Here is a 12,974-nt window from a genome sequence, read left to right as displayed (position 1 = left end):
GCTCCTTTGTAAGATAACAAATTGGAACGGCCTGCTATTCAGTTCTTAAGAAAGATGAAATGATACATGGGGAAAATTCCAAGTTCATATAATTTGCACTGCTCGACAGTATCTTTAGATCAAAGGGCACCATGTGAAATTTGGCCTAAGATATTTAGTACAACACAAACTACTTCACATAAAGCCAGTGTGTACTTCCCCTATCTCAGGCTAGGCAACACTCTACATTACACTATCCTGATTTTTTATGGGCTGGCAGAGTGAAGAGTTTTATATGGCATGAATTCTGTAGCTAAAAAAAAACTAGAGTTGATAGGGGGAAACTGGCGTCATATTTTGAATCAGCAGGTCAAATAAACCCCAAAATAAGTCTAACATTTGCGACACCAAAATGTTTGTTGGCCGGTATAATGGAAAACTGATTGTTTGAGAAGTTTCATGTCATTACTAATCATCCTTTGAAAGGCGATCTCTAGAGAGAGCTTCACAGTTATAAGTCTTGCCTGTCCAGTCCACTGCCACATGCATAACCCCCTTTCTGCTATGAAAAAATGAAGGGATCAACTGTTCCAGAAATTCAATGACTCTGGAAAGCAACAAATCAGATTGTCTTTATCTATTTTTTAACACAACAGGAAATTTTGAGGCATCTCATAATAAGGTGGTTTGCTCATTCCAGCTGTTGATCTTAATGGCCAGTCATTTTTTCCTGCCAAGCAAACAAACACTATGGAAGTCTAAGAGAGAGATTTATGTTTCCATGAAGAACACCCCACCAGGTCATTGTTCTTTAGGCAGTTATAATACTTGAGTTTCTCTGGAAAAGCCTATCTCTGTAAGTCATTTTTATATTTAGAGGCATAGGAACCAGAATTCCCACAGGAAAATCTACTGGGGTTCCAGAGTTCCAATCAGCAATGACACTGAACTAGCTGTGACTCCTCTGGCGATACCTCAAACACAAGCCAAAGGCAGCTCTGTTGGAAGCTGCTGGTTGAGAGCAGTAGGCTGCTTTCATTTGAGCTCGAGTCCACAATCCTGGAGCAGGGAAGGCTCCTTTAGAGGCATTTTTTCCGAAAAGGGGTTGAATCCAACTGGACTGGAGTCTGGCTATTCCACTGTATTCATCCAGAGTAGCGCGTCTCATCTACGACATCCAAAGCCAACTTTCGGCGAAGCACCTCAGAAAGCTCTAAAGCCATCTGTTTCTTCTAAGCAGACCCCTGGCACAGAAAAGAAATCGCTGGGGTAGTCCTACATGGAATCATTAAGCATCTCGGTATAAAGACAGTTCTCAGAGCTCAAATAGGTGGCAGTTCAACGGAGGCATGTCATGTACTATAATGCACTGTATAAATACTAAGGTTATTATTAGCAATAACCAGCTGACAGTTACCATCTCAGATCCAATTAACACTCGGACTAAGTTCTGCTTGCAGTACACCCAAACACTCAAAAAGTTTCCCGGCACAAAGTGGTCTTTGCTTGTGTGGCCTGAAAGTAGCAGGGAAAATGGGAGGCTGGAGCCAGAGAGAACTAGCTTAATGTCCCTTTGTAAGGGTCACTCTTTGTCTGTAGTCACTAATTGGGGGTTGGCAGGATGTTGAGGAACAAACACAAGAACAATGGGACAATATCACAACCATAAAGCTAAGCACAATTTAAGAACAATGTGAGAGTGGATTTACTCGAAGTTTTAAGGGGGCTGAGCGAAAACCCATAGACCTAGTGGTATAGCCATTAAGCACTCAGCTGCCTACCAGGTTAGCAGTCCAGACTCACTGAGCAACACAGACAAGGACCTAGCCATATGCTCCTAGAAGGATTCTAGTCTGAAAACCCTATGGAGCAGTTTTACTCTGCCACATGGATTCCCTGAGCCCCCAAGTCATCGACCTCACTGCACCTACCGACAACAAATACACGCGTATTTTAATACGTCCAAACAGTTTAAAAGAGTCGCAGAAAGGGGAAGGTAAAATTGGTCCCACCCATCACCCTCTGTCTGTGGCACAAATACCCTGGGGCCCTGTGAGGGCAGATAACAAGTTCTGATTTTAGTGGGGACTTTCCCTACACAAGGGACTTCTGGGAGGAAATGTGAAAACTTGTAAAGGTGATAATGTAGATGGGCCATAATGCTTGGGGGGCGGGGGGCGACGACTAAGTCTTCCAAGGAGAGAGAGTTTGTGATCTCATGGTCAGCCTTTGAGCAGAAGTCACTAGTCAACCGACCCAGGCCTGCCTGGCATTCCATTACAAAGGGTTTCTGAGTACCGCTTTGATCAGATTTCTTCTGTTCCTGTTTGTTATTTATCCCCCTGAAAAGTCACCTTTTTCAAAATGTCAAAAACAGTTGGTATTCCTATGTGAACAAATCCCTCTCTGCGCTCAACTGCACTTTTGTTAGAAATAAAACCACCTGGATGGTGTCCGAGGGGCTCATCGAGGCCTAATCGTAACCGTGCTGTGCATGTTGCTTGCCCTTTTGTACAGCATGGGCTTCACCACCAGCGCTCATTTCAGCAGCGGGCAGACCTGCCCGTGCCCATAAAGCTTCACGCAAGTAGAAAACACCACCTTTCTCCCACAGAGAACTCAGTGTTTTCAAGCCGCTGAACTTGTGGTTGACAGCCCAACGAGCAGCCGCCCTGCCACCAGGGCTCCTTTACCATCAGCATCACACTCAAAGAGCCTTCCTTGGGCAGCTCTGCTCCCTGGTCCTCTAGCTAAACACACACTTTCACCACGCAGGTGATTCCAAATAAACCCCAGTCTAGCCTGACCAACAGCTTCCCAAAGAAGCGACAGCTCCCAGGATGGGCAAGTGACAGAGATCCAGGTACCAAACCAACACCTACAGTTTGACTCTGTAGATGCTCTGGGAGGAAAGCGCAATGATGATCTCAAAGTGTGCTTCCATGTTTTTAAAATTATGTATATCCTGGACTGAAGCAAGAATTTCTCTGAGACAATAAAACATGCCTTCAAAGCTACATCCGCCTATACTTTATCAGGAAAAAAAAAGTTTAAAGAAAAAAAGTTTACTATGAACACATGGGTTCTGTCATGATGATAGACTTGGCTACAATCAAGGAAAGCTCTAAAAGGAAAAGGCTTACACTGAATCATATACGAAGCCAGTGTAAGAAAATATGGGCGCTAGGAAACTCAAAGTTGGGTCATTCTTGGAAAACTGAACGGTTTATTTTTAGAGAGGAAATCTGACCTACCACGACTGGTCCTTCCCATGCACATGTTGTCTGGAGTTACAACTTCTTGTTTGATGGCAAAGTAGTCGGTCTGCAAGGTGTCTGTCTGGAGCGGGTCCCGAAGAATGACTGCGGGGTAGTCGTTTTCATACTTGAGGGAGAGGAGCTCCTCGGAGCTGATGGGATGGAGCGTCTGGTAGGATTCGGTGATGAAGCTCGGCTCAGAGAACTCTGACGGAGGAACACACTGGGCATGCTCGATCCCATAGCCTGAAAAGAGAGAGAGGGTCCGTCGCCCTTACAATGCACAACAAACTAGCTGTTTACCTTAGCGACTAAGAGGAAAACACTCTCAGAAGGTTGCTAATTTTGCTCGACTATCTAAAAGCTCCATTCCTTGACACGTTGATTCTCTTTTTCGACAACAAAGTTGAGATGATGCAAATCTTCCTCCCAATATGATGATGAAGCTCAAAGGAGGGCATGTGTGCCATTTCTGACACATAGTGGTTAATATTAGTGTTGTTGGATTAAAAAAGGTAAAATAATCAAACAAAAGTCAATCTTCCCATCAAAGCTATTGAATTCAAAAACATTCCCTATAACTTGTCTCCATCGATATTCTTTTGTTGTTATGGGTAGTTGGCGCTGAGTCAGCCCCCAGCTTATGACGGTTCCGTGTTCACTGGAAGTGGCCTGCGGGGCCATTCTTCCCCCAGTAAACCGTAACACTTGAAAGGAGAAGGCTTGTTTTCTGAAACAGAATTGGAACTTGCCTGGCGCACTCTTGAGGACGGCTTTCAAGGAAACTACAGCCAAGCATATCTTTGGGAAAATGTATCTCCGTCACATGGGGCTGCTGTAAGTCGGAATTGATTCAATGGCACCAGGCTTTGTCCCGCTCACAAGTGAAAAAATAAAAATGGGCAAGGACCAAGATCAAATATCTAACCCAACCCTCTGATTGTCACCAGATGCACAGAAGCAAATACAATGAAAAGTTTAGAGGCCAGCTGGTATTTTCTCTGTGGGAGATGTACTTATAAGTGTAACTTAGATGTGAAAGATATCTGAGAACTTCTTGTGACCCCATGTGACAGAGCAGAACTCTCACACCGGGTTTTATTGACTGTCAGCTTCATAAAGACATACTGCCAGGTCTTTCTCCCACAGAGCAGCTGCATGGGTTTGAACGGCCAACTTTCTGGTTCAGGGTTGAGAGCTTACTCATTGATCCAACAGAGTCACTTATCTCAGAGCTAGCATGGAGGAACTTGGAGGTAAATAAAACATGGAAATAACTGAAACGTTATGCCTTTGTAGGGAGTAACAGGGGATTGTACACTTCAGCAATTATTATTTTCTATGGAATTACCATAAAGGAATCTGAGAGGAGCTAGAACAGGTACCCCCTTTTAAGTCCACAGCAAGATGAGGAAAGAGGAGTGGAGGAAGAACTTACTAATAAAGTAATCCGAGGTATAACGGGACTCTGGATATGTGGGGTTCACTCCATTAACCTGATAGGGCTTCACATCCTCTGCAACAGACAGGGCAGGAAATGAGACAAAAAAAGGTCAACATACAAGTGAGACTTGGTCTACCAAGATCTTGGATGCAGGGGGGCAATGATCTGTATCCCTCTTTTAAGAAAGAAAGTCTATGCTCTTGAACTGAGCTTGGAGTCTGAGTCTATCCTGAATGGGGCCTTATTAAGGGTGAGAGCACAAAAGTATGGCTAAGTGTTTGATTTTGGCAGATGCAAAATGGAATTTAACATCTTAGAAAGAGTTAGCTAAATGAGTGGTTTCTAAGGGTTGGGAAGGCATTTACCTCCGAATCCTAGATGCATCTGTATTGTATGTCTATAGATCACACTAGAATCAAAGACTGAAAGACAGTACCAAGATCAGTCCCCGGCCTTCAACTCTTCAAAGCTTTTCGGAAATCTATTGTAATCTTTAGACAGACAGCTTGCCTATCCTCGTTTTATTTAGGTAAATGCTAGGGGGGGGGGGGGGGAGGGAGGGAGAGAGAGAGAGAGAGAGAGAGAGAGAGAGAGAGAGAGAGAGAGAGAGAGAGAGAGAGAGAGAGAGAGGGGAGAGAGAGAGAGAGAGAGAGAGAGAGAGAGAGAGAGAGAGAGAGAGAGAGAGAGAGAGGAGAGAGAGGGGGAGAGAGAATGTGTGTGTGTGTGTGTGTGTGTGTGTGTTTTAATTGTACTAAAATTTCAAATTCAGGCCTGGTTGGGACGTAGGACTCTGAACAGGTGACTGCGTTTGAAGAAATGATGACTGAGCTTGTATATAAGGGGAGAAGGGCAGCATAATCAAACTGCTTCCCAGACACCAGCTTCCTTGCTTAGGAAGGTTGTCCACTGAGTTCTGGGGACCGCTGTCTTCTAACTAGATCAAAGGATGAGGCCTGACTCTTGAATGGAGCAGTCTGCTTGTAGTTCACTCTAAGAATGAGACATAGAGAGATGTTGGTTTGTCTCCCCCCACCCCCCAACCCCACCCCGAGTATTTGATAGCTTGTTGGGAACAGAGCCTGCAGAGAAAACAAGTTTATGCCTGCAGAGAAAAACAGTTTCTAGCTGAGATAAAATTATTAAACTTTGCTTTAGCAGCTTATCAGATCGAAACATCCCCTGTACCTCTGGCCTTTCCACTCTACTCCAAACAGCTTTGCTCTTTGGGTTCTGAGTTGTTCTAGTTTCGTTTCAGAACAAAAGCTGTCGCCTCAGTACAAACACCTTGGTGAGCCTCTCTGGAGAGGGATGATTTCTTCTTGCTTCTCTTAAGAGGAGCTTGGTTGGGTGAGGTGCTACAGTTTTTGGTCTCGAGCACACCCAGTCTGTTTCTCCTAAATTATTCCTTTGCAGTTAGGCATACCAAACCTACCTGAACAGGGAGTTCAGAGGCTCCCCACTGAGTCTCTATTACTTTATGAAGAACCCAGGACAGAAAGTTCACGCCTTATGTAAAAGAGAAGCCCCACATTAACAAAATCAGTGATCTGAAGGCAAACACCTAACCTGAGTGAGCTTCATTTCACGGATGAGGACAATAACACAACTGCCCTTCCGATGGCATGGTTTTATTTTGAGAAGCAAAAGAGAAAATGTATTTTCAAGCACTTGGGTAACAAGGACATGCTATGTCGGTATTATTGTTCCCTGTGATCAGAGGCAGGCTTCACTGCCCCAGAACACCTGGCAGGTCCATTCTGACAAAAAGGGGGAAACATTATAGTCGCAGAATATACTTGGGTTACACAATCTAGTGGAATCTGATGTTATGTTTATAAGTCAACCGTTAAATCAGATAACGTGTGAGCCTGCCCCGTCTCTCCCCTCTATCAACAGGTCGCTGGTTTCAACACTAGTGTGTGGGCACAGATGCCGTTCCACAAAGAACATGCCAGAGCTTTGGGGAGTCACTGAAGCTGCCGACTTGCCAGTCCTCTGCAACCGTAGCCACACACAGATGCACCTAGTCCTTCTCTGTGTGCTATTTGTGTATTTTTCGACAGAAGCAGAAGAGACGGAATTGAGATAATACTCTTGTGCACAGGGGAATCTAATTTAGATCCCTGTTGAGCACTGCTAGGTAGAAAATATTCTTAAACAGAGCAAGGTATTATGTGGAATAAAAGTGCTAATCCTGAACTTGGCTCTCTTCATCCATCCTTTGCACCAAGAGCTGGTGACCACAGGGAAGGGGTGGGCCTGGGTTAGAGAGGGCAGCAGGCTTCTAGGCTTACAGTCAGCTGGAGGGCATTGCTGACTGCTGGTAACTACAATTTATTTTAAGAAGAAATTCAAGAAAGAAAAAAAAAGACAAGCACAAAAACACCCAAGTTTGCCGCCTGCTGCTGTTTCTGTCTTCAGCCAAGACTGTGGTACATGAGTCACTTGGTTCAAAAAGTTTGGAAGAGGTTGGTAGGGGAGGCCATGTCACTATAAGGTTGCCACACGGTGTCCTGATATAACCCCATCACTTGTGCTTCAGTTGTACAAGGTGCACTATATTCTTGCACTTTGAAGCCAGTCCATGGATAAAGAAACCTCTCTTACAATAAGCTCCGAGAGGCTAAGCCTCCTTGTGGATGTGGCCTAAGGTGCGAGCGCCCTAAGTTGAGGGTGTGTGCATTATTATTGTCACAGAAAAACAAGCTCTCAATAAATAAAGAAATGGGGTTGGGGGGGGGGGAACCAAGCTATCTTACGCATTGGCTGTGGGTACTGTTTGTTTAAACAGTGCACAGGTCTGAAATAGGAGTCGGACCAGAAGTTTGCATACCGAGAAGGTTCAGAAGTCCGATCTTGCTGAAGTTTAAAAACCATAGTACAACCCTCAACTACAAACACGTTTTCTTGACAACAAGCTATATGCCAGGCACGGGACCAGGCCCTTCTCTGTAGAGTGGGAGAGGGCTCACTGAAACCAGCGCCCCGCCCGTGGGGCCTGTGTCAACCTCGTCTCAGCTATCTATGTCCCTGTCCCTTCCTCAGCTTGTTCGCACACACTTACCTTTCTGCAGGATCTCTAGATGCTCCCATAAGATGTCCCCAACAAAGTCGGGCGCCAGCTCGAGAAAGCAGTCTTTTCCCAGGGCACAGAGGGCTGCCCCGTTCATACAGAACTTCTGAAAGTCCACGCCTTTCAGGCTGAACTCATTTACAGCCCACATCACCCAGTCCCGGACATGGGTCTCTGTCCACTGCCGGGGGTCTGCGGAGAGCAAGCAAAGGTAGAGAAGGTCAGCTCTGGACTCTGTCGTGAGCCCCAGGGCCGCGCTCATAGGCCGGGGATGCTATCCTGGTTCACGGAAGTAGGAAACATCAATGTGTACCTAAGTGACCCCAATGGGGGTCTTCTAGAACAGTGTTCTCAACCGCTCTAATGCTGCAACCCTCTAATGCAGTTCCTCAGCTGGTGACCCCAACCGTAAAATTAATTTTGTTACTACTTCATAACTGTAATTTTGCTACTGTTAGGAATCATAATGGAGATATCTGATATGCAGGATGTATTTTCACTGTTACACATTGAACATAATTAAAGCATCGTGATACATCACAGAATATGTAATTATACATTGTGAAACATTTGTGCTTTCCGATGGACTTAGGTGACCCCTGTGAAAGGGCCATTCAACCCACAGGTTGAGAACCACCGTTCCATAACCTTCCTCCCCACCTGCAGCATCACACCTTCTCTATTCTGCCAGCTAGGAAATCACTATGGTCAGGCCACACGTCGCACACACGTGTTCTCCACTCTCCACTCAGAGGCCACGAATCTCCTCTCCCACTGCCTTATTCCCATTAGGCTTGCGCAGGTTTTTAAAGGGAATAAATGGCTTCTCTAAAAGCAATGACCACAAAGGAAAGTGTCTAGCGGGGATTTCACCCTGCTTTGTTCCTGCTCCTAACTACTGGACTTAAGACCATTATTCCTAATTACTCTTATCTTATCCAAGTATGTTTAGTATTGACCATACCAATTAGCAATCTTCAGTCTTTCAAATGGTACTTTGCAATAGCAATTTTATTAGGTGCCTGTAGAACACAAGACATCCTGCAAAGTATATGCAAATTAAGGTCTCTTGAGCAAGGTAGAACAGACCATGTATACTGTGGGTACACAGCCACGATTTAACATGACTGCACCAACCTAGGACACTTAAAGTATTTGTGATGGCGGCACACCTCCCTCCAAAGTGATCCCCTTCAGCTGGACGGATTCCATTATAAGACGTGAAAGAATCCTATGGTCAGACTTCTCTTTGGTCTTCGTGCTGTTCCTCAGAAGGTATTAGGCACTGCAGTCAGCGGAGGTTTGTGGTCAAGTAGAACACATGGGGAAATATGGACATACCCATTCACAGTCTCTCGCTAAGGCTCTGGTCTGACTAGGCTGTAATTCTCTCCGCTAGCAGTGAAACAGGCCAAACCTGAAAGCAATAGGGAGCTTACTCTATAAGAGAGGACTGTTCTTTTTGTTCTTGGCTTGTTCATAAAGTGTTCCGTGAGGGCAGTTTAGGTATTCACCACTCATTTCTCCTTTTTATCAATTCTGGTGGCCGTGCGTTCATGGATAAACACGGATCACCAAAGCAGATGGACTAGAAAGGCAACATTACTACATTCCACAAAACGCAGGTCACTGAACTAATTTTAATTTCAACAGAGCCCCAGAGTGTTTAGACCAAACCTACAGCAAACTCACTTTGACTGAGTCGATTCCTATTCTTAATGACCCCATAGGGACAAACAGAAGAGCCCCTTAGGGTTTCTGAGACTTTCAATCTTTGTAGGACCAGACAGCTGCATCTTTCTTCTTTCTCCCACAGAAAGATGGGTGGGTTCAAACCCAACCACCAACCCCGTGGTTGGCTGCCCAACACGAAATCCATCTGAACTCCGTGATATTTAGACGGTGCTTCCCAAAATGATTTCTGAAACTTGGGATCACCGGAAGAGCTTCAAAAGATAGATATCGAAACCAGCAGAGATTGGTGATTTGTTGTGAAGTCCATGAAGGGATTCTAATGGGCAGACACAGCCGGAATCCCTACATCTGACAAAGCTGGCACTGACAAACCTAGGAGATGAAGGAGCATTAGCGTGCACATCTATGATCGCTCTAACAGATGTCTGCAGCAACCTGTAGCTGCCGCTAAAGTATGGTCACCAGTGATAGCTGCCTACAACCCCACTGAGCAGAGAGACCAGGGAGCATTCCCTCGGGGCCTGGCCTCTCCCTTTGCAAGCCCCACAGCTTACCTTTTGGGATTCCCAGTCTTTGCTGCTCTTTAGTGAAACCACTAAAAGTTGCCTTCAGTGCTTGAGACATCATTTCTTTGCTGCTTGGAGTTAACAGTGGGACATCTGCACATTCCATGTCTGTAAGAAAAACAGCACAAACAAACAGTAAGAAAATAACTGGGAGTGAATAGGCAATGAACCACCCATAAAACAAAACAGGGAATTGCAGAAGAAGGAAATCCGAGAAACACGCATTCTCATTAGTTAACCCGAGTAGGTAAAATTTGGGGGGTGGGCTGGGAATTTCCACAATGCGCCAATCAAACCAAACCCACTGCCATCAAGTTGATTCCAACTCATTTCGAACCTGTGGCAGGGCCTTGAAAAACCCCTACAGGGCTCCGCAGCCCTGCCTACCAAACTAATCATTCCTTGTGTACAGGTTGGCTAATAATGCTTGCTTACTTTTTGTATTCGCTAACAGTTTGTTACTAGGTATTTCCACTTACCTATAAAAAGGAAATATCAATGTTCATTCATTCAAAAAATAATCATTGAGCATTTCCCACATGCAAGGAATTAGAAAAACAGCATGAACAAGACAGAATCACTAAATCATGAAAAAGAATGGCTTATCCTTGTAAGGATTCTGGTCATGAAATAATTATCTACATAGCTAAACATTCATATGACATTAATAAGGACTTCAAGGGAGAAGCATAAGATGCAACATGAACACACAACAGGAGTTCCAACAAGCCTAGAGGAATTGGAAGGGAAGAAAGGATAACCGAAGTCTTAACCTCAAAGTGGGCCCCAGACTGGTTGCATCAAGCATTTCCTGGAAATTGTTACAAAAGCAAGTCTTTAGGCCCCACTTTGCCTCCTAAATCAGAAATTCTGGAATTGGCGCCTGAACACCAAATCCAAATTTTGATGTCCATGCATGACAAAAGGAATGGCGTAGTGCAAGTCATACACTAGGTGTGTGCGTGGGGGGGAGGGGGCAGTCCTGTTATGTTTCGGTACCAAAAGGTCACAGTTGTAACTAGTTTAAGAGGTTTGCAGGGAGCACATTAAGCAATGCTTATTTATATCCCTTTAATCAGCGTTGGGCTCTTAACTGCAAGGTCAGCAGTTTGGAACCACCAGTCACTCTGTGGGAGAAAGAAGAGGCTTTCCATTCCTAAATTCACAGGGACAGTTCTACTCTGTCCTATAGGGGCTATGAGTCAGGAATTTCACCGAAGAATGGCATGACCCCATTTTGTGTTAAGAAGACTGCCTTAGCTGTTCTGTAAAGAATGGTTTAGGGAGGAGTTAGGAATGGATGTGAGAAGACCAAATAAAATGTTATGACTTTAGTCTTGGTGAGAGATGACTGTCTTAGCCTGAAAAGGTGGCAGCTAAGCTAAAAAGGTAATATAAGTGGAAATATTTGAAGTGTGCACGGGAATTGGAATCTGTAAGACAAGATAGGTTGGATAGAAGAAGAGTGAGGTACCAAGTTCTGTAGATTCACAAATATCCCATCGTTTTCTACACCCATGTACAACCTGGTCTCTTTTCTGTCCAGTCCCTCCTGTACTTACTTGTATATCATATTCAAACCATAAAAGTCAATGCAAACTCACTGCCATTGAGTCTATGCCAACTCACTGCGACCCTATAGAACAGGGTAGAACTGCCCCTGTGATTTTTTGAGACAGTAACTCTTTATGGGAGTAGAAAGCCCTGTCTTTGTCCCAAAGAGAGGCTGGTGATTTTGAACTAAGGACCTTTTGGATCACAGCCCAATGCGTAACCACCATGCCACCGGAGCTTCTTATTCAAATCACGGAACAGAAATATGATTGAAGTTAAACAAATTCACCTTGAGCACAATTCCTACAAGAGATTATGTTGAAAGAGAATTCGTATGGGCCTTTCTGTAATATTTTGGCAGCCATACATTTTATTTCACTCTCATGATTTCCAGAAGAAACCATCCTCATGCTGACTCTTCAGTGCATCACAGGAAGCTGAGTTATAAGGTGGCTGTGTTCCAGGACAAGCTACTGCAGAAGTCACTCAACAAGCCATCTCTCAGCCTCGGCCAGGTTAAATGTACCAGGGGCTGAACGGAATGAAAACACATAGGGAAAACGATGACAACTGATGGCCGCTGACAACGAGGCGCAAATAGATTGCCCATGAAGGGAAGTTTGAGTGGCAGAATGAAGGGCAGCATCACTTGGCCCTCCAGCTGGCTTTCAGCAGAGCCTGTCAGGAAGCTGTTCGGAGCCAGGGTTCTGCTCTGGATCAGGAGAGGCCCTGGCACTGCCCTCCCAGGTCCTGCCTCCAGTGGGAAATCTGAAATTCTCAAGAGTGGCGAGTATAGGTTGCCCTGAGACATGGCCACAAAATCTAGTGGAAAAATCAACATGCCTCCAAGAAGGTTGACAAATTATGGAAAAATCCCAGACTGTTAGGGGGGGTAACCCTGGGGGGTGGGAGTGGGGGTTGATTGTGTAACTCCCAACCCTTCAAACAATTAAGCAATCATCAAGTGAATCACTAAGAAGCACATCAATGTTCCCCCTTTCTTCCCACTGCACGTGCCTCAGAAATGTCCCCCGTGGGAGTGGAAGTCAATTTGACTATAGCTAAAGGCACTCTTTAGTTACCAGGAGAAAATTCAATTCACTAAACATTTGTTGGCTGATCACATGTTTTGCCATGTGCTAGCTGTGTGAGTCAATCAAACTTGTAGTGAATCAAATTTTTCCAAATTTGAATCAGCTTGCCTCCCTTCACTCACATGCAGAATAAATTGGTGAACTTGAACTGTGTAGATTTTGTTTGGTGCGTGCTTGCTTCCTCCATTAGATTTATGGCACGATGAAAAGGACTGATGGAGGCAATTGGAGGGACAGCACATGTGGGAAATGCAGGCAAGGTCACATGGACAAACAGTAGTGCTGCCAAAGGGACCGACGGGCCAGCTGGGC

General features: G+C 44.9%; 1 protein-coding gene across 1 annotated transcript in view; it reads right to left on the bottom strand.

The window, feature by feature from the left end:
* Positions 1-12,974, bottom strand: part of ETS1 (ETS proto-oncogene 1, transcription factor) — a 69,803-nt gene that overhangs the window by 21,312 nt on the left and 35,517 nt on the right. Inside the window, exons 2-5 of the mRNA XM_075564093.1 lie at positions 10,003-10,122; positions 7,745-7,945; positions 4,675-4,752; positions 3,234-3,482 (exon numbers count right to left, since the gene is read on the bottom strand). Of these exons, the coding sequence (XP_075420208.1) occupies positions 3,234-3,482; positions 4,675-4,752; positions 7,745-7,945; positions 10,003-10,122 (648 nt within the window). The remainder of the gene's footprint in view (positions 1-3,233; positions 3,483-4,674; positions 4,753-7,744; positions 7,946-10,002; positions 10,123-12,974) is intronic.

This window comes from Tenrec ecaudatus, chromosome 12, assembly GCF_050624435.1.
Source record: "Tenrec ecaudatus isolate mTenEca1 chromosome 12, mTenEca1.hap1, whole genome shotgun sequence".
Classification (NCBI taxonomy): domain Eukaryota; kingdom Metazoa; phylum Chordata; class Mammalia; order Afrosoricida; family Tenrecidae; genus Tenrec; species Tenrec ecaudatus.
Note: the sequence above shows the minus strand (reverse complement) of the source record. Positions and strands in the feature narration are given on the sequence as shown.